The sequence below is a fragment of the Haliaeetus albicilla genome, chromosome 11 (genome assembly GCF_947461875.1).
Source record: "Haliaeetus albicilla chromosome 11, bHalAlb1.1, whole genome shotgun sequence".
Lineage (NCBI taxonomy): Eukaryota > Metazoa > Chordata > Aves > Accipitriformes > Accipitridae > Haliaeetus > Haliaeetus albicilla.
The window spans coordinates 19,294,472-19,319,479 of NC_091493.1; the positions used below are offsets into that span (position 1 = coordinate 19,294,472).

General features: G+C 52.0%; 3 protein-coding genes across 11 annotated transcripts in view; 1 reads left to right on the forward strand and 2 right to left on the reverse strand.

Moving 5' to 3' along the window:
• Positions 1 to 3,002, reverse strand: part of PSD (pleckstrin and Sec7 domain containing) — a 47,180-nt gene extending 44,178 nt beyond the window's left edge. The window contains exon 1 of the mRNA XM_069796467.1: positions 2,881 to 3,002. The gene's annotated coding sequence lies outside the window, so the exon portion shown is untranslated. The remainder of the gene's footprint in view (positions 1 to 2,880) is intronic.
• A 2,757-nt stretch (positions 3,003 to 5,759) lies between these two features.
• FBXL15 (F-box and leucine rich repeat protein 15) lies at positions 5,760 to 12,009 on the forward strand. Of its 4 annotated transcripts, none has more exons than XM_069796497.1 (4): positions 5,760 to 5,944; positions 7,125 to 7,375; positions 8,127 to 8,629; positions 9,001 to 12,009. In XM_069796497.1, exons 2-4 carry the CDS (start codon positions 7,193 to 7,195, stop codon positions 9,188 to 9,190), a joined length of 876 nt encoding a protein of 291 aa, XP_069652598.1. In that variant the 5' UTR covers positions 5,760 to 5,944; positions 7,125 to 7,192; the 3' UTR covers positions 9,191 to 12,009. The 4 variants fall into 4 exon arrangements, with proteins under 4 accessions (XP_069652598.1, XP_069652596.1, XP_069652595.1 ...); XM_069796495.1 differs by lacking the exon at positions 5,760 to 5,944 and adding an exon at positions 6,254 to 6,339; XM_069796494.1 differs by lacking the exon at positions 5,760 to 5,944 and adding an exon at positions 6,265 to 6,339 and having other exon boundaries at positions 7,216 to 7,375.
• On the reverse strand, positions 10,283 to 24,703 carry CUEDC2 (CUE domain containing 2). Of its 6 annotated transcripts, none has more exons than XM_069796489.1 (10): positions 24,589 to 24,698; positions 23,344 to 23,463; positions 17,557 to 17,650; positions 16,554 to 16,697; positions 16,168 to 16,229; positions 14,592 to 14,725; positions 13,314 to 13,484; positions 12,912 to 12,973; positions 11,195 to 11,255; positions 10,283 to 10,806 (listed from the first exon to the last, which is right to left on the reverse strand). In XM_069796489.1, the coding sequence occupies exons 3-10, from the start codon at positions 17,628 to 17,630 to the stop codon at positions 10,660 to 10,662; spliced, it is 855 nt and encodes a 284-aa protein (XP_069652590.1). In that variant the 5' UTR covers positions 17,631 to 17,650; positions 23,344 to 23,463; positions 24,589 to 24,698; the 3' UTR covers positions 10,283 to 10,659. The 6 variants fall into 6 exon arrangements, with proteins under 6 accessions (XP_069652590.1, XP_069652592.1, XP_069652589.1 ...); XM_069796488.1 differs by adding an exon at positions 20,493 to 20,633 and having other exon boundaries at positions 10,679 to 11,255; positions 24,589 to 24,701; XM_069796491.1 differs by lacking the exon at positions 13,314 to 13,484 and having other exon boundaries at positions 24,589 to 24,700.
• Between the last annotated feature and the right edge of the window lie 305 nt (positions 24,704 to 25,008).

Consider the following 25,008-nt stretch of genomic DNA (forward strand, 5'->3'; position numbering starts at 1 on the left):
CAGCAGGTCACTCATCAGACCCGCCTCACTGTGGTGAGTCACTGCACTGAAGAGACAAATTTAGTCTGAAACAACCCAAACCACCAGTTCTCTGGTGTAGACTTCCAGGACACAGCTTGTGCTGCAGTGCAAATCTTGAGCCGCTCTCCGGCTAATCTCTGTAACAGTAAGATGTGATCCCTTCCCCTCACCTTCAGCCTCAAGATTCACATGGGGAAAGGTGAAAGGGTGTAAGGGGGAGTAAAAGCAATGAATACAGGGAATATCTTATACAGAAAAGAGACAGCAAGCCCCAGGCACACAGCCTGACTCAGCACAGGGAGAACATGGTCACATACAGAGTTGTATAAAAGGTGTGGAAACCCTAAAAGGTCAGTTAAGGAGGAGTAATTACAAGCATAGGGAGGAAACTGAGCAAAACCCACCACCATGGAGATGTGTGGAGACACGTGCAAAGGATGTGCTGAAAGCTTGGAAGCAGTGCATGCATGAGGGGGATGCTGCAGAGCAGCCCTGCATTGGTGTGTAGCTAGGAGCTCCTCATGCATGTTCCTCTTCCAAACCTGACCTTTTTTTATTTTAATGATTTTTTTTTTTTTAGCCCTGACTGCATAGTCAGATTCTCTTCTCAACAAGAGAAAGGGGAAGGTGGAATGTACAGGAAAGAGCTGAACAGAAGGCATCACGGGTTCCTGTTTCACCAGCTTAAAAGTGGCTCCTGGGGGCACTGTGCAATCTCAGCACTCACTGAGAGCAGAGTTTGCCCTGTGAGCTCAACTCCTCCCATGCAACCAAGAACTCTAGCTGTGGTCCACTCCACACCTGAGAGTGATGGAGGGCATCAGACTTATCCTGCAGCCAGAGATAATATGGAGGCAGATCCTCTGAAACAACCTGGTGATATTCCAGGGAAAAACAGTGTTGAGAGGCTTTACTCAACTTCTGGGGTGCTGCATGCTCCCAGCTCTTACATCTTAAGGAATTAATATTGCAGAGCTACTGGTGTCCTTGAAAAGGCCTGGTCTCTTGCCCCACTTGAGACTAGCAGAAAACTGTAAAGGAAATGCCCCCAAAGTCTTTGCAAGGCTAAAGTTGTTTAGCCAGCAAGGTGCCAAGCCATCATACGAAGTGATAGATCTTAGGACAGCAGGTTAGTGCTGGCTTGGCACCATACCAATCTCCTAAAAATAAGTTGTACCCTCCCACAGCACCAGCCTCTGGGGACCCCAGCAGGCCTGAGGAAACCCATCCAACCTCTTAATACACCTTTGACATGCAAATAACTGCATTTTTAGTGCAAGGGAAAAGTCAAGGGGCATGGGTGGGGAAGACTTGCCCAAGATCAGCCAGGAAATCAGGAGTACTTCTGGGAATAAAAGCCTGGGATTCCTGACTTGAGGTCAGCTCTTCTACCCACAAGACTCCCCTCCCTTCTGGCCCCAGTTCCCTAAAGCTCACACCCACTTCCCAAAGGATGAGTTCAAGACCAAAATGCTCCTCTAGACTCTTCAAAAGTACAGTCAGGCACCAGCACTGCTTTGCAGCAGTGGAGCTGGCTGAAATCTGTGTTCACTTCATGGGGATGTTCATGAGGATGAAGATGCCAACAGGATCAGACCCGAGGCCATGCCCTGGCTCCAAGAGCAGCCAGCACCATATGTTTGCAAGGAAGTTATAAGAAAGCTGCAGCAGCAGTTGTGAGCTAATCTGCTTCCTCCTCCCAGGGCTCAGCTTGGTCTCTCATCACTACAGGTCAGCTCAAGGCCTGACACAGGAGCCCTGCTTTCCCTCGCAGAACATCAGTGGTCACTCGGATAACATGAGAGCCACGGGACTGACCAGTGTCCCCTGCTTGTTGAAGGTACCTGTGCAATACACTTTCCCAGCTGCCCTGCAAGCACTGCAGGTGTCACAGCCCAGCACTGCTTCTGGGAACAGGCAGCTGAAGATGCACTTTGTCCAAAACAATGTCTTACAAGGGGACAAAACAGAAGTGATGGACATGTGCCTGGTGAGTCACAACAGTTCCCCCGTGAAAGGGAAGCACCTCTAAGCTCACCTCATTGATCTTGCAAGGGGCACCCTCTTTAAAACAGGAGCTGGGGCTGCCTGAACGACACCAGGCATGCACTGTGCCATGGAACTAACAGGAAATATGCTGAAGCTATGCCAGCTGGGTTAACTTAAGTGCTTGCCAGCTCTACTTCCCCATCTTTCATGTCCTGTCTCCACCAGGCTTACCACTGAACTCACAGCATTTACAGACACCAGTAGACTTGAACATGAACAGGACCACAGCCCTTTTTATTCCTTTTTAGAAGATAAATTAAGATAATCTGTTGGTCTTACGGGAGCAGTTGTGACAATATTTCCCACATCCTCTTTAAAATCTAGAAGCTGGCAGTTATCCAAGCTTATAGCAGAAAGTTTTTAGCCCAAGCTCTGCCCTCATCCTACTGCTTGACTAGCAAAGTGAATTCCCCTGATCTTCAGGGATCTCCCTGACATCAGGGCCAACACAGGAAGCTGTTTGGCAGACCAGTTTGCAGTTATTAGGGCTCAAATAGAAATGTGCATCTAGCTGAAGCTTAAAATAGAGACTTACAGACACCTCTCAAGACAAATGCTGACCCACCTTAGGCAAAGCATATGCCACCAGAGAGGCAGAAGCTTGTTGCAACTCTTGACTGAGCAGAGCAGAACAAAGCTCTGGTCCTTCAAGCTTGGTTGCTTTGAGTTGTCCCTTTGCTGCTAAGCTACAGTAGAGAACACCACCCAAGCCCTATACTGCAGTGCTGAACAGCCCTACCACAGCCACTCTGCATATAGGAAAACCTTACAGACATGAGCACAAAAATGGTACTGCTTTGGGATCCTTACCATTGGTGTAGTCCTAGGTTGCTAGCTCCACTGGACATCCTGATGGTGTAAAGCTGTGACTCAGCATAAACCCCTATGGTGCAGTAACAGGCTCTGATGCTCCTTCTGCATTTGCAATCAACCTGTGCAGAAGAAAAAGAACAATTTGAGCATTTCACAGCTGGAAACTGTCCATGATGCCTACTACCTAGCACATATGTCTCAGTAGCCATAGCCTCAAACAAGTCTACCTACCAACTCCACTACAGACCAACAGTTGTCAGGGCTCTGGGAGTACTAATAAACTTTAGTGGCCCCAGTCAGCCTCACCTGGAGCCTCCGCCACTCCTGCCCATAGGCCCAGGGGATCTATTTAAGCTCAGCCTGGGGTTCTTAATTGCTGTTAAGCAATGTTGTAGGGGTGCTGGTTTCCAGCTTAGCTTAGTGCTTAGCTAAGGTATTCTCATGCTGGGCCATGGGCACTGTTGATCTGGAGCCTCCCCTGTAGGTTGTTGTCCTAGGTAGACCTCAGCCGTGCCTGTTGATCATAGGGCTGTGCCTGACCCTGGTTGCCCCCACTGGGTGCTGGCTCGTCTCTGGCTGCGGAGGCCCCTACCCTTTCAGGGGCAGTCACCCTTGCTGTGCCCTGACACAGCTGGCATGTTCACCCTTCTCTTCCCCATCTTGCTTGCACTCCCCTAAATGCTGAGACAGCAAACTCAGGGATGCACTTGGCTCAGAGGCTAAAGAAGTTTGTCAGAGCAAGCACCCCACTACACGTGATGTGGTGTTGTGTTAGGGAATCTCTTTTCAGGCTGCAGGATCCAAGAACTGTTCATTGTTTCCCAGGGCAATGCTGACTCTGAGAGCTGCATCTGGAAAAGAGCCAGCACTGCCTGAGAGGCTGCAGTGCTCCAGCCCTGGCACAGTCACTGCTGTCCTGCAAGCAGGCTGAAGTGACCTGGATTGGGCATGATTCCTGAATGGTGCCATGAGTGGCTCAGCAGAGATGGCCCTGCACTAACCAACCCTTGAGGCTCTGCCTCGACACCAGATCTTAAAGGTAGGAGAGTCTTCACCTTCTCCATGTGCAGCGCAAGCCAGGAAAAGGTTGGGATGCAACAGGGGCCAAACAAACACAACCTTGTCTTGCTTCTGCCTCTATTATAACGGTGCCTCCCAACCTCCCTGTGGTACCCAGAACCTGTCTGGGCTGACTCTCAGCCCTCCTCTGAGCCCTGCTACCAGCAGGCTCCTGGGGAAGTGACTCAGTCAGCCCAGCTGGATCAGATGAAATGAAAAACATAAACAGAGGTTGGTGCGGGAGCAGAGCAGGTCCCATTTGCCAGCCCAGCACACATGTTGTTCAGGAAGGATAACAAGCAATCCACAACGCAGCTCCTCTGAGCAAGGAGTCAACACAAGCTGGGGGCTCCCAGCCAGGTCTGTTTTGGCACAGAAAGCCTTCAGTGAAGGCCAGATGTAATCGAGTGTTGCACTCCCTTGCTTGCTGGTGCTCCCTCACCTCCTATCCAGACCAAGACCACTATTTCAAAAAGCCTCCTTGTAGCCAACTTCAGCCACAGTCATTCACTTACAGGGGCAATATTAAGGGACTCCCTGCCAGATGCCACGCTTCTGTTTCACAGCCAGAACTCAAGAATGGAGGGAGCACAGGGCTGAAACCTACTGAAGGCAAAATTAACCCTTCTGGTCTAGAAGCAGGATCAGGACTCCCAGAGCTTTCCATGCCCCCACTGCAGGGGAAGGAAGGGCTGTCCCAGACCATGGCTGGGGGCATTCTCGGCTCCTTTAGAAAACTGAAAATCCTGCCTCCCTTGTCCTTCTGTAAATGAGAAAAGCATTGTGCTAACACAGGGAGCCACTGGGACCCTCCAGGGGCAGGTGCTACATGTCCAGGGGCAGGCAGGTAGCATGGACAGCTACCCCCGGATGACAGGCACTGGAGTAAGAAGACCTTTCCCCAAACCAGCTTCCACAGTGGGAGGGAATGAGCAGACCAGGGTGCATAGACAGGTCATTGCATTCCAGGGAACTTGGGACCAGGGATCTGGGACCCGTTCACTATATGTGGGGCCCTGCTCTTTTGCCGGGTGGATCTTTTCACAGTGCCGGCTGCCAGCAGCGATCAGCAGCTTGATGCCGCACAAGGTGGCAGGGCTCAGATCCGAGCCAGGAATGGGGTCACCCGTCCAGGGCCAGCTCTGAGGTGTGGTGTGCCGTACCGACGGGGGGTGCCTGCCCCGAAAACCGGCAGCGGGGAGAAGAGCAGCGGGGAAATAGCAGCGTCTGTTTCTGCGGGAGCCCTGCCTGGAGTCGTTATGGCAACTGCGCCGGTATGAGCCTGGGCCGCTTCTCCGCGGGGGGAAAGGGGACGGACCCCGCTCGCTCCCCGGGGCTACGGGGGCAGGTGGGGCACCAGCGGGGAAGCGAAGCGCGAGGAGCCGGGTGGCAGGGTGGGGGCATGCGGGCTGGGGGCGGCGGGCCGCGGGCGGGCAGCGCCGTCCCGTCCCAGGCCCTGGGGGCGGGGGGGCGCAGCCCGGTACCGGCGGAGGAGCGGGGCCCAGCGGCTGCCGGTCGGGGGTGCTGTGAGAACGGTGAGCCCCGGGGACCGGCATTTCCCGGGGGTCCTTCCGCCTCTGCAGGCGGGGAGGGGGCGGCAGAGCCTTCTGGGAGAGCGGCGGGGCCGGGCAGGGGGCTTGGGGGGCCGGGCCAGGGGGGGATCTGGATCTGGCGGGGCCGGGGGGCGGCGCAGTCGCTCACCGGCAGCGGCGGGTCCCGGCGGGTCCTGGCTCCGCGTGGTGCTGAACGGACAGCGCCGCCGCGCTGCGCACGCGCGAGGCCGCCCGCCGGGGGCAGGGGCGTGCGCTGGGGACCGGGGAACCGGGGCATCCGGCGTGCGCCGGGGATCCGAACGGGTGTGCGCCGGGGACCCGGGGCAGCCGCGGGGCTGGAGCAACCGGCGTGCGCTGGGGAACTGGGATTGCGGAGAACCGGGGCAACTGCTGCGCACCCAGGATCTGCTGCGCACCGGGGAACCGGGATAACTGGGGAACCGGGACAGGTGGTGTCCACGGGGGAGCTGGGGTACCGGGGCCGCTGTGAGCGCCGCGCCGCTGTGAGCAGCCTGCGGGAGCCGCTGGGACACCAGCGGGACCTGAGACGGGCTGGCCCGCCCGCGGCGCCGGAGTCGCTATCCTCCGCCCGGTGCCCCGGCCGACCACAGCCCGCCGCCCCGAGGGCCGCCGTCGTCCGGGGGCTGCCGGTGCCTCCCAGCCGGGCCCGGTAACCTGCGCGCTGCCGCCGGGGCGAGGGAAGGGGGGGGCGGTGCTGGGGGCGGGGCGGAGGGGCGCGCGCACTTCCGCCCGCCGGCGTGACGTCGTGCCTGGACGCCGGCGTCGGGGGTGGGGTGAGGCGTGGCTGGATGGAGCGGCCGGGGGAGCCCCGGCGCGGTGGCAGGTACCGGGCCGGGGGCGGCGGGGGGAGGCTGGGGCAGGGCCGCCCGCTCGCTCGCTCGTCACGGGGCCCCCCCCCCCGTCGCCGTGGGGCCCCCCCCCGGTGGGGCTGCGGCGGCGGGGCAGCCTGCGAGCCGGGCCCGGGGGCGGCTCTGGGGCCGAGAGGGGCCCTGTGGGGTGGCGAGGGAGGAACGGCCGCGGGTTCTGCGGGGGCCGAGCCTACCCGCGGCCTCCAGCCGCAGCCCGGGGGACCTGCGGGGACCCTTCTGCTCTTTCCTCGGCTCCTGCCCTTCCCCTCGCCGCCCGAGCCTGCGGCCTCCGCAGCGGCCTCACGGCCGCAGAGATACCGTGTGCCCGCTCCTCGGAGGGAGCCCGAAGCCTTGTTGCTCCCCGCGGGAAGGAGCAGGTGCCGGCTCTCTCCCGCTCGCAGGGTGCCCGCGTGGCTGGGTGCTGGATGCAGGGGACTAGCTACCAGGTAGAGTGATGCTTAGGCAGGGAAGCTAGGCTCAGCTGCCATGCGGGCCGTGTGGTAACGCTGCAGCAGTCACTTGCTGCCTCGTTGAGGGACAGGGACTCCGTAAGCAGCTGGTGGAAAGCCTCACCCGAGCTCTCCTGGAGGGCAGTGCAGGCAGGTGGACTCGGATGCCTAACCAGTGAACGTCCCAGGCTGGGGAGGAGGTGACGCAGGTGGCAGGTGTGTGCCCCGCTGATGGGTAGCCAAGGGGTTTTACCCTGTGGACTGACTATGGGAGACATCTCTGAGTCTTTCTTTCTGGCTGTTCCTCTTAGAGGCACGCGGCAGTAGGTGTGAGGTGATCTAGCCTGGCTCCCACTGTAGCCTGGCTCCCTGGCATCTGATGATGAGTTTGACCCCCTCCAGGGGATGCCTCCTGGACCTGCCCTGGGAAGACATCTTGGTTCCACATATCCTCTGTCACCTGCCACTGCAGCAGCTCCTGAGCCTGCAGAGGGTCAGCAAGTCGTTCCAGTCTCTCATCCAGCTGTACCTGGCCAACATGCGCTGCTTTGACTCAAGCCAGGTATTGGATGACTCTGAGCCTGGGGGAGACACAGATGTCCTACTTCCCTGGAACTAGCAGGGGAGCATCTGACTATGTGGGGAGAAGAAACCCCCAGGAAGGAGGCTGGTTTCCGCTCAGGAGCTTGGGTTAATGGCTCGGGTGTCAGACTGGACAGATGGGCTCAGGGAAGAGAGGCGGTGATTCAGCGCCCAGTAATGCCAGTGTCTTTAGCAAGAGGCCTTGGGAGGAGTGAGCCTGGAAGCTCCACCCAGGCCATTATGGGGCACTGGCTGGCAGAAACGCGAGCCAGCTCCAGAGTGGCGTGGCCTGTTGGTCCTTGCAGAGGTTGTGCAATAGGGTGGGTCTGATGGGAGATAACTCTGTGCCTGGTCTTCAGTAAAAGCTTGTGCTGGCCCTGGGAGATGCTGCCTGGGACTTGGAATGACAGGAGCAGCTGCTGTTCTGTGAGATCACAGAGTGGTCTAGCAAAGAGTTTTTGGAGAGCAGAGGTGTGGAGATCATCACGAGTATATAAATGCAGGGGCGATGATGGGGGTTGGAGAAGCCAGAGCATCTTCTAGCTTGTGGCAGTAGCCTTGGCATGAGGGGAGGAGAGCCTAATGGCAGGGTTTGCCCTAGGATGAGGAGAGGGGGTGGCTTTGGTCACTACTGTCACAGTGGAAGAGAAGCGGGGAGAGAGTATCTGGTAAGGATCAGGCTGATCTGAAGTCCTGGGGGATGCCTTATTCTTCCTGGGTTCCCCATGCAGGTTGGACCTGCCATACCTCGAGCTGCTTTTGTTAACCTGCTGAAAGACAACGAAGTACTGCAGCAGCTGGCGCTCCAGAACTGCTCCGACTGGCTGACGGACAGGGAGCTGCTCCCGGTCATTGGGCAGAACCACCACCTGCACCAGATCCAGCTAAAGGGCTGTGCTCAGCTTAGCCGCCATGCGCTGGTGGCCATCTCGCTGAGCTGCCCCAACCTGCGCCGGCTCTCGCTGGCTCACTGCGAGTGGGTGGACAGCCTGTCCCTGCGCAGCCTGGCTGACCACTGCAAGGCACTGGAGGCTGTGGACCTGACAGCCTGTCGCCAGCTGAAGGACGAGGCCATCTGCTACCTGGTGCAGAAGTGCAGCAGGCTCAAGTCTCTGTCACTGGCTGTCAATGCCAATGTGGGTGACGTGGCAGTTGAGGAGATTGCCAAGTGCTGCCCTGAGCTGGAGCACCTGGACCTCACTGGGTGTCTGCGAGTCAAGAATGACTCCATCAGGTACTGAGCAAAGTGGGGAGCTGGGTTGGGGATGGCAGGTGTCTGGGGTGGGGAGCAGAAGAGAACCAGAGACAAAAGTCGGATTTCTTCATGCTGAAAGCAATGAGAGCTCAGTCTGGGGGAGAAGCCAGTAGCAGGCCCTTCAGGAGAGGCCCTGTATGCTACTAATAGCAAATTTCCCAGCATGTTATGGAGCGTAGGTCTGGGATCTGACCACAACGCTTGAGTTTCTCTCAGACCAGTGCTGCTCCCAAAGGATGGTGCATATGTGACAGAGTCGTGAGCGCTGGGCTGCTAGGAGTAGAGAATAGGGTGAGCGGTACACTTAGGCGTCCTGGCTTGCAGCCTGCATGTGCTCTCTTTCTTGGCAGGGTCCTGGCTGAGTACTGTCCCAAGCTGCGCTCGCTGAAGGTGAAGCATTGCCACAATGTGGCCGAGTCCAGCCTGAGCATCCTCCGAAGCCGTGGGGTGGAGCTGGACGTGGAGCCTCCGCTGCAGAGGGCTCTTGTTCTCCTGCAGGACGTGGTTGGCTTCGCCCCTTTCATCAACCTCCAGATCTAGAACTGCTGCTGATGGGGAGGGGGGGACTGATGCAATGCTGGGATCCCAGGAGGATGCCAGAACCGGCTGCTGTCAAAGGGACGTGCGGAGGGAGAGGTTGGTCCTGTTGGTGAGGCTGGCCTGAGTGGGGCTCACTCTTTCCTCTGGGGCTGTTTAGCAGCCACTGGGTGTTTGTGAGTGGGCTTCGTTGGTGCCTCTGGGGAAAGTAACTCCCTCTGCAGTGGTGTGGAGAGAGCGAGTGACTTGCAGGAACACCATGGTGCTGAACAAGCCTTGGCCAGGCCAGCTAATAGATAGGATTTATTATTTGTTGTATTTTAAATCTCTAAGTGGCAGCTGTTCAGAGAGCAGGAGAGTGTTTGATGGGGACTGTCCTGTGGGGTGGGTGTGTAGGCCATGCCAGCAGAGCTGTGTAACAAACCAGGCCAGCTGAAGCAGAAAGGAGAAAAGCTGCCAGCCCTCCTCTTGGGAGAGGGCAGGCCCCTCTGGGCTCTGGGAGGAGGGCAGAGTGAGCCCAGCTCCAGCCCAGGGCCACTGGCCAGCCTGGCACCAAAAGGCTGGCATGGCCCTGGTGTAGGCAGTGTGTCTGTCGAGGCCTAGAGTGCTGGTTTAGGCTGATGAAAGGTGGGAGTTGTTTTCAGGGGGAATGCGCTCCTAACTGCAGTTTCATTGACAGAAAAACACCAGACCTAGCTGTGCTATAACTGAAAGCAGTTGGTCATTGCCATTTGTTTCTTCTAGCTTCTGACTTAACATTTCAGTAGTGCCCAGGCCTGCTATTATATCCTGCTCCGTGTTGTGTGGCTGGAGCTTTGGCACTCAACAGTGGTGAGAAACGGCAGGAGTGCTGGCCACGCTATCAGCTGGAGTTTATCGAGTGCTACAGGTTGTGTTGGCAGGGAGAGCCTAGCTCTGGTCTGGAGTTCAGCCTCAGCCGTTGTATCTGCTAGGTGGTTAATGAAACAGCAGCCATGTCTTGTGGTGAATGTGATGAAGAGTATTAGGAGAAGAGAGGATGACGCTGCTCCTATCTTTGGCCCCAGGAGGGATTGGAGGCAGTGTCTGTAAAGCATGTGCATGCTCTGGCTGAACTACACACCAACTCACGTCATCTTTATTAACACTGGCACTCAATTTAAAGCAACAGTGCACACAGACTTGTAAAAAGCTTGCTGCAAAAGTACAAGCCACATCTTAGATCTAAAAATGTCCCATGCAAGGAATAGCAGAGTATGGCCAGGCCCCAGAGAGCCACTGCGGTGTGCCCCTGGGGGCAGAGGGACAGCTACACAAGGAGAGAAATCTCCTTGTCAGCCAGGTTAGTTGAGGAAGCTGAAAGCAGTATTATGACTCCCAGGTTAGTTCCAGTTAGTGGCAGGTGGAGGAGTCCCCTCATCCCTAGTGCCACGTGTCCATCCTGCTATGCCTGGCTGGTGAGGTGAAGGCTGAAGAGCAGGAGGACCTGGCTGTCAGTGGAACTTGTACTTCCTGGCTGGTTTGATGCTGATGTAGGTTTTCTTCATCTCCTCGCTCTCAGGCTTCTTGATGTCTTTGTACCTCTCTCCCTTTGTACTCACCACCTGGTTATCAATATAGCGGATCAACTTCTTGGGAGCCTGCAAAGGAAAGACATTAACACCAAGTGGATGGACAGCCACACTGCTAGGGAAAGGGAGGAGATGAGCAGAAGCTGAGCTGTTCTCTGGGGGGTGGCTGCAGGAGGACTGGAGTGGGCTACTTTACCCATCCTTTGTGTTTGGAATCTTGGCCAAAACTGGGAATGAAGCTGTCTGATGGGGGGGAGCAGAAGCCATGTTAGTCAGGAATGGTAGGAACTGACAGACCCTGCAGCACCTTAGCTAATATTCCCTTTTTGCTGATTAGCAGGCTCTGTGAACAGTCCTGCCTTTGGCCTGCCCCATTGCTTTTTGGACTTGCAGCCTGATTTTTTAAACCTTGTAGCCAAAGGACAAACTGCTGGTGAGCTGGGACTGCTGCTCTTACCTCTTTGGGTGGAGCTGGACGATGTGTTTTCTGATCGTCTGCACTATCCACCATCATGTATCTGAAGCACAAGAAGCATTTAGTGAACACTAACATGCATTGCCTGGGGCTGTTCACAGCCTATGTCCTTTCTCCCCTGGCTGATTTGTGGCTGTGCAATGTGTCCTACTTGCCTAGATTGCAGCTAGGAGCACTTAACATTCCCCTCTGGATGAAATGGGCAAGAAGTGTGTCATCCTTCTGGTGAGAATCCAGCAGGATTCTCCTGGAGTAGCATCCTTGGCCACATGTGAAGGGTACTGAAAACTCAGGCTGTTGAGAATGCTGAATTGAGAGAATTCCCTGCAGAACTGAGAGGTGCTGAGGTCTGGTGTGCTCTGCCATTGGGGCAGCTTGGCTGCCATCACTTGGGCTGAGAAGGAGCAAAAGGAGACAGAGGTGAGACTGCAGGACCAAGCTGGCTGCTTCTGCCCTGAAGAGATGGTGTTCCTTTCACACTCCACCTACTACTTGACTACGAAACAGGTCTGTGCTGGCAGCAACTTCATAAAAGCATGACCTTATTCCCTATGTGACTGAAACATCAGGGCCCAAGCATTTGCTTGCTGTACTGCTGAGTTACTACTCTTGAGACTTTGGTGCTGGTTTAGCAGGCAGACAGCAGAGCTGACCATGACTTCTCCCTTAGTAGTTAGTATAGTTGCTCCTGTGTACCTGCAGCTATGATGATCTGCTCTCTGTACCTGTGCTTGAGTGATGTTTAAAGTACAGGATGTTGCCAAAATGTCATTAAAGAGAAGTTCCCAGAAATGTAACTAGCAGCTGGTGCTTTTTTGTTCCCTTGCATGTCACTCTGAAACAAGCCTGCACAGGAGACAGGCAAGGATAGGGATTGTTAATTCTGCCTGGATGCCATTCTGCCTTGCATTATCTTCCCTAGCCCATTGACTGTTTATTCTGTCACAGGGGAGGATATAAAGTGGTGGAAAAGACATGGCTGGATAGACATGTGGAATCTGCATGCCCGCAGGAGGATGCTTATGAAAGCTGAGATCTTAAAGCAGATCGATGAAACCACACTGTGGGTTCTCCTATTGAGAATTAAATGCTTTTGGAAATGAATAAAGGTAAACCAATCTAAAGCCACTTTCATTCCCAAGAAGTCCACAGGGGGACTTCAGAGAGGTTTCTTTAAATGTATTGAATTCACACCTTCAGCAACTGAGATTTAATCTTTCCAGTGTTGCTGTACCAGTAGTCTCTTAAAGATATCTTTAGCCTCGTTTGGACTGTCTCCAAGGATGGAAGTATGAATGAGTTGCTGTAGTTCTACAAGTCACCATTTTACCTGAGCTGCAGCATGATGTCTGTGCCTTAAGCCTTTAACTGGTACCTCGGCTGACAGTACTGGGATTTACACTATGCCTGTAGGAGGCTGAAACCTCACACACAGCCAGCACTGTGACCCAGCTGGTGCAGGTGACCTGTTTCTGTGCCAGAGCTCTAAAAGGAACTCAAACCTGTTTTTTTTCCCCACCTGATTGTATTTGTGCTTTGCTGTGTTCAGCTATACCCAAATCAGCTTCAGAGCATCCTTACAAAGCATTGTACACCCCGAGTTCTTTATAGACCACATTGTAATTCTGACCTTCCCCAAACTGCCACCTCTTCCTTTACTGGAAGCAGAATAAGGGATTCTGTGCTGCTGGGTACTTACTTCTGTAGGATAACCTGTTTTAGTTCCTCGTGGTTGGGTGTTCTGCGGGGCCGTGCCAGTTCCTGGAAGAAGACAAGGCAAGTGTGTGAGTAGCACAACACGTGGGGCGTACAGCTACCCCCCTGCTAGCTTGGTCAGCCCAGCTGCTAATGCAGCACTCCAGCCCCTATAGGAAGCAGGGTGTCAGCCATAGCTCTACTGGGGTGCTGGCTTGGCTGGGGGTACAGCCTGTACTCGGAGAGCAGAGGGAGAGGGGCTGTTGCTCTGGGTGATCCTCCTGGCTCATTGTGCACAAAGTTCCTGCAGTCAAAGCTGCTGCTTGCAGCAGACAGCTGGGACACGTGTGTCCCTGAGCTCTGCCCTGCTCCTTGGCTTGCTGCCACCAAGCACAAAGTACAGTACCTTCACACTCACACCTGCTGGGCCAATTTCCACCTTCTCCTCCACAATTAACTGCACTGCCTCCTCCAAGTTCCCCAAGGCCATGGCGAGTGCCTTCTCTGCCTGGCTCACAGTACAGGCCGGGAACATCTCCAGTAGCAGCTCTACCCCATCCTTCAAGTCATTGCCTTCCTAGTTGGAACAAGAGATGGAGGTAAGCTGGGGATACAGCGAGGAGAGGGCTATTGAAGAGGGCCTCTCTGGTTTTGCATTGTCAGGAAATTCAGCTTGCCCTTAGCTGAAGGCTCTCTCTCCTTACAAGTGTGACTAAATTCCATTCCTGAAGCTAACAGGGGACTGTATCTTTGCAAGGACAAAGCATCACTCTTCCTTAACCTCCTCCCCCTGTATTTCAAATTTCTTTAAAGTAGGGCTGCTGCAAACTGGCTCATCTGCATGGCCGTGCTATGTGTCTCCTTAGGATTGAGCTTTCTGGACACTGGTGCAAATGCTTGAAGTTTTATGTGCTTTGATCAGAAAGGGAAGGGACTGTTAAACAGTGACCTGTGGCTACATCAGAAGGATGCACAGCAGCAGCATTTGCTAGAAGGCTATGGACACAGAATGATTGCACTGCAGAGCAGGAAGAGATCAGTACTGGAAAAACAGCAAGCAGAGTGGGGGGGAATCTGCCAGGTGTTGCAATGCCTGTAGCATGGGTCATGCTGAATGGTGCTGCAGGATCTGGACCACTGGGCCAATGACTCAGTGCTGTACAGCCCAGTAAGTGCACAGCACAGAAGGTCATTGAGGGTGGGACTGGTGACTTCGGGACTGACACCCAGACGTGACTGCTTCCTGTGGAGATACTGCATCATAGCTGGGGAAAGAAACTGTGATCCAGCTCAAGCTGTGGAGTGAGGCTAGGGGAACAGGGTGAAGTGGGGTGGAGCCTGGCTAGTGCTGCAGAGGCATCCCCACGGTGCTGCTGTAGGATCTCTGAGAGCACTGGGACAGGCTCTCCCAACCGTCACTGTGGCTCATCCTTTCCAGTGGCTGGAAAGGATGAGCCACAGCAATGGCTCATACTCTTCTGTCAGCACATAATTTTCTTCTTCCACTTACTGACACAGTCTTGCTCAGGCCATACAATGGAGAAGATCACAGATACCAGTGATGCTGTGTCACGGCCTACGCTGTGGTTCCTTCCAGAGCCAGAAAATGCCCTCAGGTGGTGCTCGTAGCCTAGTGCTGGGTGCCTGTCCCCAGTACTCCTGCTCCTCTGCGGGGTGCTCATACCTGGGCCCCAGCTCCATCTGTTGGAGTGCGCAGCCTTTCCCCATTGCAGGCTCCAGCTTCAGGCTCCTGGCCCTTGGTCAGGTCTTCAGAGGGTGTTTCACTCCCGCTTTCCACAGCCTTTTGGCCTGGTTTTTCTTAAAGACATAGTGATATCTTCTGAGGAACAGTCCCACTAAAGCTAGAGCTCCTGCTGGCATTAGATTGCTAGTGCATCGTGTGCCAAAGCAAATCCCTTCTTAAGTGACAAGAGTGGGAAGCACTACTGTTCCTCCTGCCCGCACCGGGGACAGCTGCAGCTTTGCTCACACTGACCTGCAGGAAGGCAGTGATAGTGCATGCTGGAGTGCTGCATCTCCAGGCCTTACCAGGCGTGGGCTGCTTGCAAATTCAGTTCTACCTGTCAGTTCTCAGCCCTCTAGCACTTTGGCTATGGATACTTACCATATTTTTGTTACGCTTCTAAGAATTCCCTGGTGCTTGCTCTAACTTTGAACTAGGTGTGGTTTTAATTTTAAATTTAGTAATACACTTTGGTAGTCCCCAGGCTGTATGTGAGCCAGCACATCCTGTGATCAGGTTACTCTGATGCATCTCTCTTTACAGGCTCTTTCTGTGTCATTGTAAGAAGAATCATTTCACCTCTGTTCTGTCCTCTCTAAAACTGGTATGGTGCTGTCCTTCCACACTCTGGCTACATCAGGATCCTCAAAGGGTAGGATGCAGGGGACCAGAGCACAGCAGTATGTTTTGTCAAGTTTAAGCAAGCAGCAAGAAAGATAAAAGACAGGACTGGCTGTTGTACACTGTGTAGCCTTCTGGCAAGACAGCAGTGATGTTGCTAGATAAGCAAAACCCAGACTGGTGTGTCCTGAAAGGTTTGATATCCAGGCACTTCAGCTGTCTGTTCTTTAGTGGGAAATACCTTTGGGGCTGATTTAATATAGCAATCCAGCTGATCTGTGAATGCTGAGGTTAGAAAGGGCCATTGGGATAGTGTAATCTTCTGCACTCCTACATAGTGCAGGCCAGAGCACATCACTGCTGATTTTGTATCCATGCCAGGGTTCATGGGTGAATGGGAAGTGAGCTTTGAGGATGCTCAAAGTCTAGAAGTGATATATGTAATCAGCTGGATTCTCTATCTGATGATGTACCTAACACGGGCTGCCCAGTGGTAGTGTCACTTAGACAGATGGCTATCCGAGGCAGGCAGAAATCCTCACTTTCAGAATTAACCTACAGTAGAATTTCAACAAGCAGCCCTGTATCTGCTATTTCTTCATTATTACTCTGGATTTGATCTCAACAGAGGTGTTTGGAGATCTGATCAAGGGTTTTTCACCCCAGTATGACTTGGACAGTATTCCGTGTGACTCAAACCTCCCATGTGTTGATATCAAAAATCCAACTGAACATTAAAAAAAAAACTGTCAATCAATTCAGGCTACCTTATGAGATCCTAATTGTGACAAACAAGACTGTATTTTATCCTGTGACATTGCTCAACTCCAAATGCTAAGACTGAAACCATGTACAGAATATACCTTCTTGTGCTGAAATTGTCTGTGTAACTCACCTTTGTTGCGAGCTTCACCAAGACTTTCTGAGAGGGAGAACATCATTTCACAAACATCCCCACTGCAAGAGACAGAAGCTGCATAACTAGTGTGAGGAATAAAAGCAGTAGCCTATCCTAGCTGGCTGCCTCTTTATAGAAAGACAAGGCTTGATGGGAAACCCAATAAAATAAACTGGTATTTCAGATGGCCAAGGACCTATTTGCAAACTATACTGGGATTAGCATCTGTGTATTCAGGCAAAGACTGACTTAATCATAATGGCACAGGTTTGGTACTAATACATATTCAACTGGGTCTAACAAAAGAATTTATGGTACTGAGGGGCTTGGGCCCAGGCCCCTAGTGCATGACATGCACATACAAAGCAGTAACATTTACATACCTGTGGATTTCTGCAAAACCAGGGATATATGCCTCCATCATTTCCACAAATGTGTCCATGTCAAAAGTCTCCTCAGAGGACTCTGGTAAGCCTAGCTCTTCCAGGACACCCGTGATATAAGAGAAGAAAACATCATCCATCCCACTGGAGACAGAACACAGGACATGGCAACAGGGTCAACAGGCCTGTTTCTCTCTCTCTCTCTCCCCTGCCCCCCCCCCCCCCCATTCCTCCTAACCTTGTGTCTTTCTAATACAGCAGCAGAAGGACCTATGTGGACTGTATCTTATCAGCAGATCCCACCGTAAAGCCAGATAGCAGATGGTCACTGGTTGAGTGGGAAGCATTTACGGATAAAATACTGCATGCTGTCCTGGTTCCTGGGCAGCACTGAATGAAAGCCCCAGCATGTGCCCAGCAGCTGTGCTCCTGTAAGTGCTTCAGCTGAGCTAACCAAAATATTCCAAGTGCACAAACACTGACTTTTCTATGCTGACTGGTGTTTCAAGTGAGCTCATCATATTCTGTCAAGTTGCAATTTCTATGCGATGCAGTGTTCTCTGCTTGCTGCTCTCCACACTTGTGTCACTGCTGCCACCAGTTGCAAAAACAGCTGCTGTGTTCTAGCCTCAAGGTAGCTGTATCTCTGCACACAAGTAGAGTTCAAAATAGGGAGAGCCCTGACATAGCATTATGCTGCTCAGAAAGCCCTTTGGGAGCACTGTGGAATGAAGGGAATCCCATATTCCAATGTGCATTACTGGACAGGAAATTAATCATCTCGGTCGTCAAAGAAATGACATTGGTAGATTGCAATGCTAAACGATAGTTGTTCAAGCATTCCCATCAGAGCCCGTATAAATTACCTGCACCCTGGATCCGAGTTAAGGAAAAGCAACACAAAGTACAGGAAAGCTAGAGAGTTCAGTATAACATGTAGAGGGACAATTAATGCAGAGATCAAGCTAGAAAAATGATATTGGATCTTCCAATCTCAACATACCTGAGGTCTGCTGCAGGGATGTGGGACTGGATGAAGTGTGTCAGTGTGTCGCGAATGATTTTTTCAAGCTCCATGTCTCTCTAAACCTTTTTCTCTAAAAAAGAGGAGGAAAAAGAAAACTCCATGTAATTTCAAAGGCAAGAAGTAGATCAAAATATCAAGATCAAAAGGTAGGCATTGTATAAGTGTGCTCTTCCCATCAGAACAATTCACGAACTCCTCCATTATGGCTTGTCATCCCTGGGTAACAGCAGGCAAAGATATCCACAAAACTCAGCAAAATAAGGATCCAGTGGAAATACCAGCCCGAAGCAGCCCAATATCTTGGGCCTCTCCTGCTCATGTTGATGCTGGCAGTATGCAGCTGTACTGTACATTTAAAACGTCCTCTCCAGGAAGCAAAGCTGGAAATGCAGATGTGTCCAGCTGCAGGACCTCAGAGACACCTGAGCTGGAACGTTGTGCTGTCCAGCAAGGAAGCAGCGGGTAGTGGGTTTGCATGCTCAGTGAAGAAAGAGGTGGGCCATCCAGCTGAGAGCATTTGCAGTGATGCTTGGACTCAGGAATGAGTGGGAGGAAGGGTAATGTCTCCTAAAGAAAGGACAACCTAGAGCGTGTTTTACAGGGAAATACCAAGCACGGCACAGACAACTCGTCTGCCAGCCAAAATATCAAAGGTCTCCAGGTCAGGCATGGGCTGTCAGTGGAATCCTGCCCAAACAGGAGCCCATTGTTGTGCTTGGTAAATGAGCTATTCTGCAGTTGATGCAGCTGCAACAAGGGGCGCTTGATAACCCAAAACTCAGAGGAGTTCTAAGAATCACAGAGCTCCTACAGAAGCAATGGCAGAGGGGGCTGCCCACAGCCCACCTTCAGCTATCAGTACTGGGCCTGGACTGAACTGGGTGGAGAAAAGCTGCTCCTCAACCATTCCTTCCCCCTGAGGGTCTACAAAGCTGCTGGGTGGACAAACTCCTGGTGTAAGCACCAAGTTCTTCCGAGGGAGGAAACTAGCCCTGCATATAGAGAAACTGATGTGGTCATCGGTCAGAGAGCTTCCAAAGGTCATCATGCTCCCACCAGTGCAGCTCCCTCATTCCAACCACACCAGGACCTGACCAGGTCTGTTTGACACAGAACTTGAGGAGCAGTCACATGTGGGTTGCTGAGAGACAATTCCCATGTTCCCATGGGGATCAAAAAGGTTTGGCATTTCCCGAGATGAGACTTCCAGAGCTAGCAGGATATAAACAAAACGATGCCACGGCACTCAGCACTGCTCTTGCAGGACCTAGAGAGAACCAAAGCCCAGCAGCCTGTTGGCAGGTTCATCTGCAGTCTCGGGGCCTATTCAGGCTCTGCGCTTGGCCACCATGGCAGGTGCCAAGAGCACACATGCAGTCCTCTGTTTGTGGCTGGCCAGAGGAGCACACCCCAGCCAGCCAGACCTGCCTCTGGCTATGGTCACATTGAGGCTCTAGGGATTTGACTCTCGATATTGAGGGAGAAAGCTGTGACACAGGCTTATGCAAAAGTGCTCTGCTGCGTATATAGCATCCCCCATTGCATATCCCTCAGTGATTCCCCATCAAATATTCCCAGTCTGTGCTCTTCTACTCTTCAGGGCTTTGAACAAATACAGGTGTTGCTACCTGAAGGACTATCTCTTACTGAATCCCCGTGTCAGTGCCATTCCCTTGGGGCAGTAAGGAGACAAATACGGAAAGAACCTCACAGCAGCGGGACACAAACAGTGAGACATACTCATATAGAAGAACTGCCCTGATTTTTGCTGTGTTCAAAGCTAAACACAAAAGCCATCTAATCACCTAAACTTTCCTGCAGCTACTATTAATATCAACCCTCCCACTGATCTAGATCCAGTAACTAAAAAAGAAAACAAACCTTCTTTACATGTGCCTCTCACTTGGGGGAAATGAACAATGAGTTAAAAATGCCATGCCACTATATGACCAATACACATGTATTCAAACATAGCATGTGCAGAAACAGCCAGAGGAAGGGGCTTTGAGCAACCTGCTCTAGTGGAAGGTGTCCCTGGCCATGGCAGGGGGGTTGGAACTAGATGATCTTTAAGGTCCCTTCCAACCCAAACCGTTCTATGATTCTATCATCATCAGAAAAGATTATTTGTTTGCTGTTTCTGCCTTAAGCTAAAAAATGTCTTTGCTTCCTGTAATTTCAAGTAGAAAATTCCCATTTCATAGCATTAGAGGAAAACAGGAGTCCAAACTTTTTCAGGTAGGAGCTCTTCACACAAACACCCAAAGTGAGCCCCTGAGCTCCTGTACTGCTTTTATTTTTCAGCCTCACAAGGATCCTTTGTTTGCATTTTTCTCACTTTTACAGACGTCACGGCCTGCAAGTGTGGAAGCTGGCTGTTAAAGCAATCACGAGTTAGAACACCTTCCCACTGGCCATTTGTTGTTTCTGTGTGTTTTGTGTGTTCTCTAGTGGTGTGACAGAACCAAGTTTATGTTTGTCATCTTTGCAATATACCCAGAAAAAAAGGTGAGCTTTTTTCTATCCTTCTCAGACATCAAAAAGCCAATTATAGGATTTTGAATCTCACTGTTGGCAAGAATACTGTTCTAAGCAGCCCATCTTCCCCCCATTTTAAGCTGAATCTGCAAATGCTGGCAACCACCAAGCCCCCTGAACTTGCAAGTACAAGAAAAGTAATTTGTTTTTTTTAACAGAAATCAGGGGTGGGACATCAACATATAGCAGTCAAAATGTTCTTACTGCAGTCGCTACTATGAGGAAGAATGCTTATTTCCTTCTTACTCAGTCTTCATGGCAATCTGCGAACTGGAAGTCTAAAAAAAGATTTTGTCCATTTCTATGACACAGGCCAATGTTCTATAAGAGATAACTGTACAGTAACCAATAACGCTTCCTGACAACCCAATTACCTGAACAACAGAGCACAATTCACCATGTCAAAGGCACTTTTGTGAGGTCCATAAATTAGCTGCTGGTAATTTATTCTGATCAATAGAACAGGCAAAGTCACTCATCTCCTTAATCAAAGGTACTTGCAGGCAAGTGTCAGACTGGGACAAGAGAAACACAGAAAAAAATAATTCAGCAACAGGAGTATCGTAGCTACAGCCAGTCACTAACTGGTCTTGAATCCCTTCCCCAACCTCTGACAACCACAAGAAATGCTGGTGTGAAGTGTCTGAACATTCAGGTATTTTCCTGTGGAGTTACCATGTTGTATCTGAACAAAAGCTATTTCCTTTTGTCTATGAGAGGCAAGAAGGCAGCAGGCTTTAACTATTGGGTAAAAATTCTCTCTGGCATGTCAGACAAATCCATCCACCAGCACACTCGGATTTAAGGTTTACATCCAGAGAAGGCAAGGTGCCACCTTTAGCCTGCCTTTGAAGAAAGGAAACCCTTTAAATGACAAAAACACAGTCTTACACTGAAGGATAGAAAGCAGCTAGGTGATCAAGTATTTCTTCAAGGGTTAGCCATCGCCCTTTCACCTGAAGAACCCATCTCTACTCCTATAAAACCAGAGGCACCAAGAGAGACAAATGCACTTGCACTTGATCATTTATGGCCATGGGGGAGAGATTTTACTCCCCAGTAAACAGTCCTTACAAAACTTAACGTCTGGGGGATCTGTAGTGCACAATGGTCTTGACCGAATGAGGCCTGGGGAAGACAAGACCTGAAGGTCCTTCGGCCTTTCAGGTTTGGTGGGTATTTTCTTGAAATAGAGGGAGCTGATTAAAAACCTATGTACAAACATTTTAAAGCGGATTCTTCAAGGAATAAACTGATATTGCTGCATATTCCTCCTCACACAGCCAAGTTTAGAATTACATAACTCAGGACACCAAAACACCTTATGCATTATACCTTTAAATGCCATGTTTTTTCTAGTGGTGAGCTGCAATAGTTAAAGGGGAGATTTACTAGAAGGGCTTATCCTATGTGCACAGTTTTGTGGAGGAGTCATTTATAATGCACAGAATGATCTAAAACCCAAAGGCAGGAGAAATCAGTCTCCTGAGAGCTCAATTTTACTGAAAAGGTGTTACCATCTTTTTAAACTTCCAGCCATAATTGCAATGTGAATTTTAAGATCACTTTAGTAGTTGTCAGCTGATTCAAACGTATCTATGAAAGTCCTTCTGCATTTCCTGTCATTATAATGTGGGCTCTGCTTAACATGTTGCACAGAATCTATTTTTTTAAAACATACAGTCAAGAAATGGTGTTCCTATTGCTCTGCTCTCAGCTAGAGACTCACAGTTTTGCACTGTCAGAACAAGAGACGTTCAACCCTTGGAAATCCCTGTCACTTTTCAGTCTTTAAACACCAGGGTTTATTACTAAAGAGTGAGCAGTGGAGCACTGTATGTCATCTCATTAAGACAGGCTTGGTTTGAAATATCAGGAGTGCTTACTTGATCCACATAATATCGCATGGCATACGTATTTCCTCACCTCAGGCAGAGAAAAGTGGTATCAATTCTCAAAATGTGAATGTGAAAATCATTCATTTTCTGTACTAGATACTTTGGCCAGTGGCTCAACAGAGTTTGCCACCCTACCGTATGTCTTGAGAACCTAGTAACCTCCATCACCCTTGCATTTTCCTTTCTAACATGTTAATGTCAAATTTGGGTTTTTTTGTGAAACAGCTGCAGAAATAATACCCCCCTAAAAGTACCATTATCCTTGTGGTGTCTGAAATATCTGCTTATGCTATATTCAAGAAAAGTTGGCTTCTTTTTGTACAATTCATATGAATCTGCCTTCCTTCAAAAAAAAAAGGGTGAAAATCTGAAATGATTGCATACAGCTAGGTCATTTCCAAAGGCTCTTTCAACTCAAATTTCAGTAATCATTCTCAAATGGTCAATGTGATGATTCATTGTGCCTTGGATTTTATATTAACAAGATAGACTTGAGGGGAGCAATTTAGGAAAATTTTTCTGAGCTAAGAGGAACTGCCACTCGGACATATATCAACTTTTATGAGATCATAAATTTGCCTACCAATGAGTTGAGGTTTCTGCAAGTGGAAACAGATAGGTCTTGTACGCGTTGGATACTTCTCAGAACAGGTTAGAGAGAATTCAGGTAAATCTGATCCGGCTAAGGGATTGACTAAAACACCTTGAGAATGATCCTTTAGCTCAAGTTTCAGTAATTATTCTTAAGCGAATAAGTAATAGGACAGGGGTGGTTCACTGTGCTCCCTCTGAAAACTTATGAGAAAGCACAGAGCACGTTTCACGCAGCTTCGTGTGTGTGTGCGGCTGTGCTTGTGCTTGGAGAAGTGCAGATCCCTGGGATATAATGAGCAATTAACACACAGCCTCACAGGAAAACTCTCAAAAGCCAGATCTGCAGGATAGAGAGCGAGCTGTGGCTATACTCCACTGAACTGTTTTACCTGCTGAAACTTTGCTGGCTTCAAAGAAAACTTTCCAGGCTGAATAACAGTTTATAGACGTAATTTCAGTGCTCCCATTTTTTGTTTTGCTTGCTAAAGAAGTCCCTGAAAGGACTTTCATGGTGTGGTTGCTATGGGAAAGCAGGCTGAGGTCATTGTGCCTGTTAACACAGTTAACCACTTAATGCTCTGACGTTAAAATAAGGCTTTTGTTAATAACTTAGTCCCACTAAATTACAGTAATATTAGATCATAACGCCAGTGGCCAGACCCTTCCCTTCTCCCCCGAGATCTACATTGGACGGCTGCACTTGGGTGATGCTCTGCTGACATGGGGCCCTTACCTGAGCAGAAGTATCGCCTGTGCAAGGACCTCAGCTCACGGCCAGTGTTTACGAAGTCACTTCAGTGCCTGCAGGAGAGCTGACGGTCCATCCTTGGCCCAAGCTATGAATGAGCGAGTCCTTTATGGGAAAGGAAAGCTGAATTAGCTGGAGCACAACAGAATCGTTCACTGTATATTGGTGTCTTTATGCTTTATGTCACTTGTGACTGTTTCGCCTAATGCAAAGGGTACACCTTTATCCTGTGGAATAAAATGTACCTATGTGAAAGGCTAACTTGGATGTGAGGACAGTGTACTTGTCAGCCGTCAAATTCACTGCCACGTTGGGATGTTTTTCAACATTTACAATTTCTGTACCAAGGCCTGCAGCAGCCTCTGAACATCACTGACGTATTCCAAAAGCACTGGCGGCCTCATCACCACTGTGAAGCAGAACTTGTTTCTGGTGGCTTTAACGAGACAGACCAGAAAGCGAGCGTCAGGTTTCCCTGCTCCTGCGTGCTTGCGGCATGTCGCCACAGCCGACGTGCCACAAATCCCCACGCTGGCTCAACGGCTGGTGTTTACCTTGAGCTGCAATATCATACCTAACTATTGGCTGAGCAACTTCGGGGCGTTGTTTATTTTCGCTGTGCCTGTTCCCCCCCACCAGCGGGCAAGAATCACCTCGGGGGGGCTTGACAGAATTTGGCGACAGGGTGTCCCAAACAAACTGCCAGCAGACCGAGCCCCACCACCATGCCCCCCCCCCCCTCCCCGCGCCCCTTACGGTGGCTGGATTTCAACGCCACTCGCAAAACGCCTTCCCCCGCGCTGCGGACGGCCCCGCGATTACACCGCCCGCCGCTCGGCCCGCGCACGCCGCCGGTCCCCCCCCGCCCCGGTCCCCCTCCCCGGGCAGCAGCCGGCTCCCCGCACCTGCCGGCGTGTCCCCGAGGCGCGGAGCCCGGAATTGAGCCAAACGCCCGCATTTCTCAGGCTCCCGCGCTCCCCCCGGCGCCGCGGGGACACCGGCCGCGGCAGTGACGGGGGGCCGCAGGCTGCCTCCTCGCGGCCTGCCGGCAGCGCTGCCCCGGAGGCCGCCGCCGCCACCCGCCGCCGGTCCCCGCGTCCCGGCCCGCCGCCCCTCCACCCGGCCTGCCGGGGTCCCCCCCGCCGCGGGGGCCCCGCTCGCCTCGCACGGCCTCGCGGAGGGAGGAGTCGGGCGCGCGCCGGCGGCGGCAGGGGTGGGGGCGGGGGTCACCTGATCGCCCGCGCACCCCCGCCGCGGCCTCGCTCCCTCCCGGCGCAGGTCCCGCGCGGCGCGGTTGAAAGCGTCACGTGGCCGCGCCCGCCGCCAGTCATAGAGGCGGGCGCGGGAGGGTAGAGCGGCTTCGTGCTGGCGCGGTCCCCGCGCCGCCATCTTGGTTGTGGGCAGGAGACGCGGGGCGGTCGTTGTCCTCACCGCCGTGCTCGGCACCCCAGAGCAGCGGAGGCCTGAGGAGCTGGCGTGCCTCCCAAGCGTCGGTGTGCCCTTGGAGAGCCCCTGCCGGTGTCCGGGCTGGGGCCCCAAGGCAAGCGGGGTACGGGGCAGCACCTGGAGCGAAGGCGGAGAGGAAAGAAAACGCGGCACAGGGTGGCAGCCGCGAGCGTGCCCGGGCCTCGGTGGTACTGAAGTGTCGTT

Bases quoted from the DNA above. Each gene is read 5' to 3' on its own strand.
- FBXL15 (XM_069796494.1), top strand. From the start codon at position 6,305: ATGGAGCGGCCGGGGGAGCCCCGGCGCGGTGGCAG. The intron at 6,340-7,215 runs GTACCGGGCCGG...GACCCCCTCCAG, and splicing joins GAGCCCCGGCGCGGTGGCAG to GGGATGCCTCCTGGACCTGC. The intron at 8,630-9,000 runs GTACTGAGCAAA...CTTTCTTGGCAG, and splicing joins GTCAAGAATGACTCCATCAG to GGTCCTGGCTGAGTACTGTC.
- CUEDC2 (XM_069796488.1), bottom strand. From the start codon at position 17,630: ATGGAGCTTGAAAAAATCATTCGCGACACACTGACACACTTCATCCAG. The intron at 16,230-16,553 runs GTATGTAAATGT...TGTCTCTTGCAG, and splicing joins GGTTTTGCAGAAATCCACAG to TGGGGATGTTTGTGAAATGA. The intron at 11,256-12,911 runs GTAAGTACCCAG...CTTGTGCTTCAG, and splicing joins AAACAGGTTATCCTACAGAA to ATACATGATGGTGGATAGTG.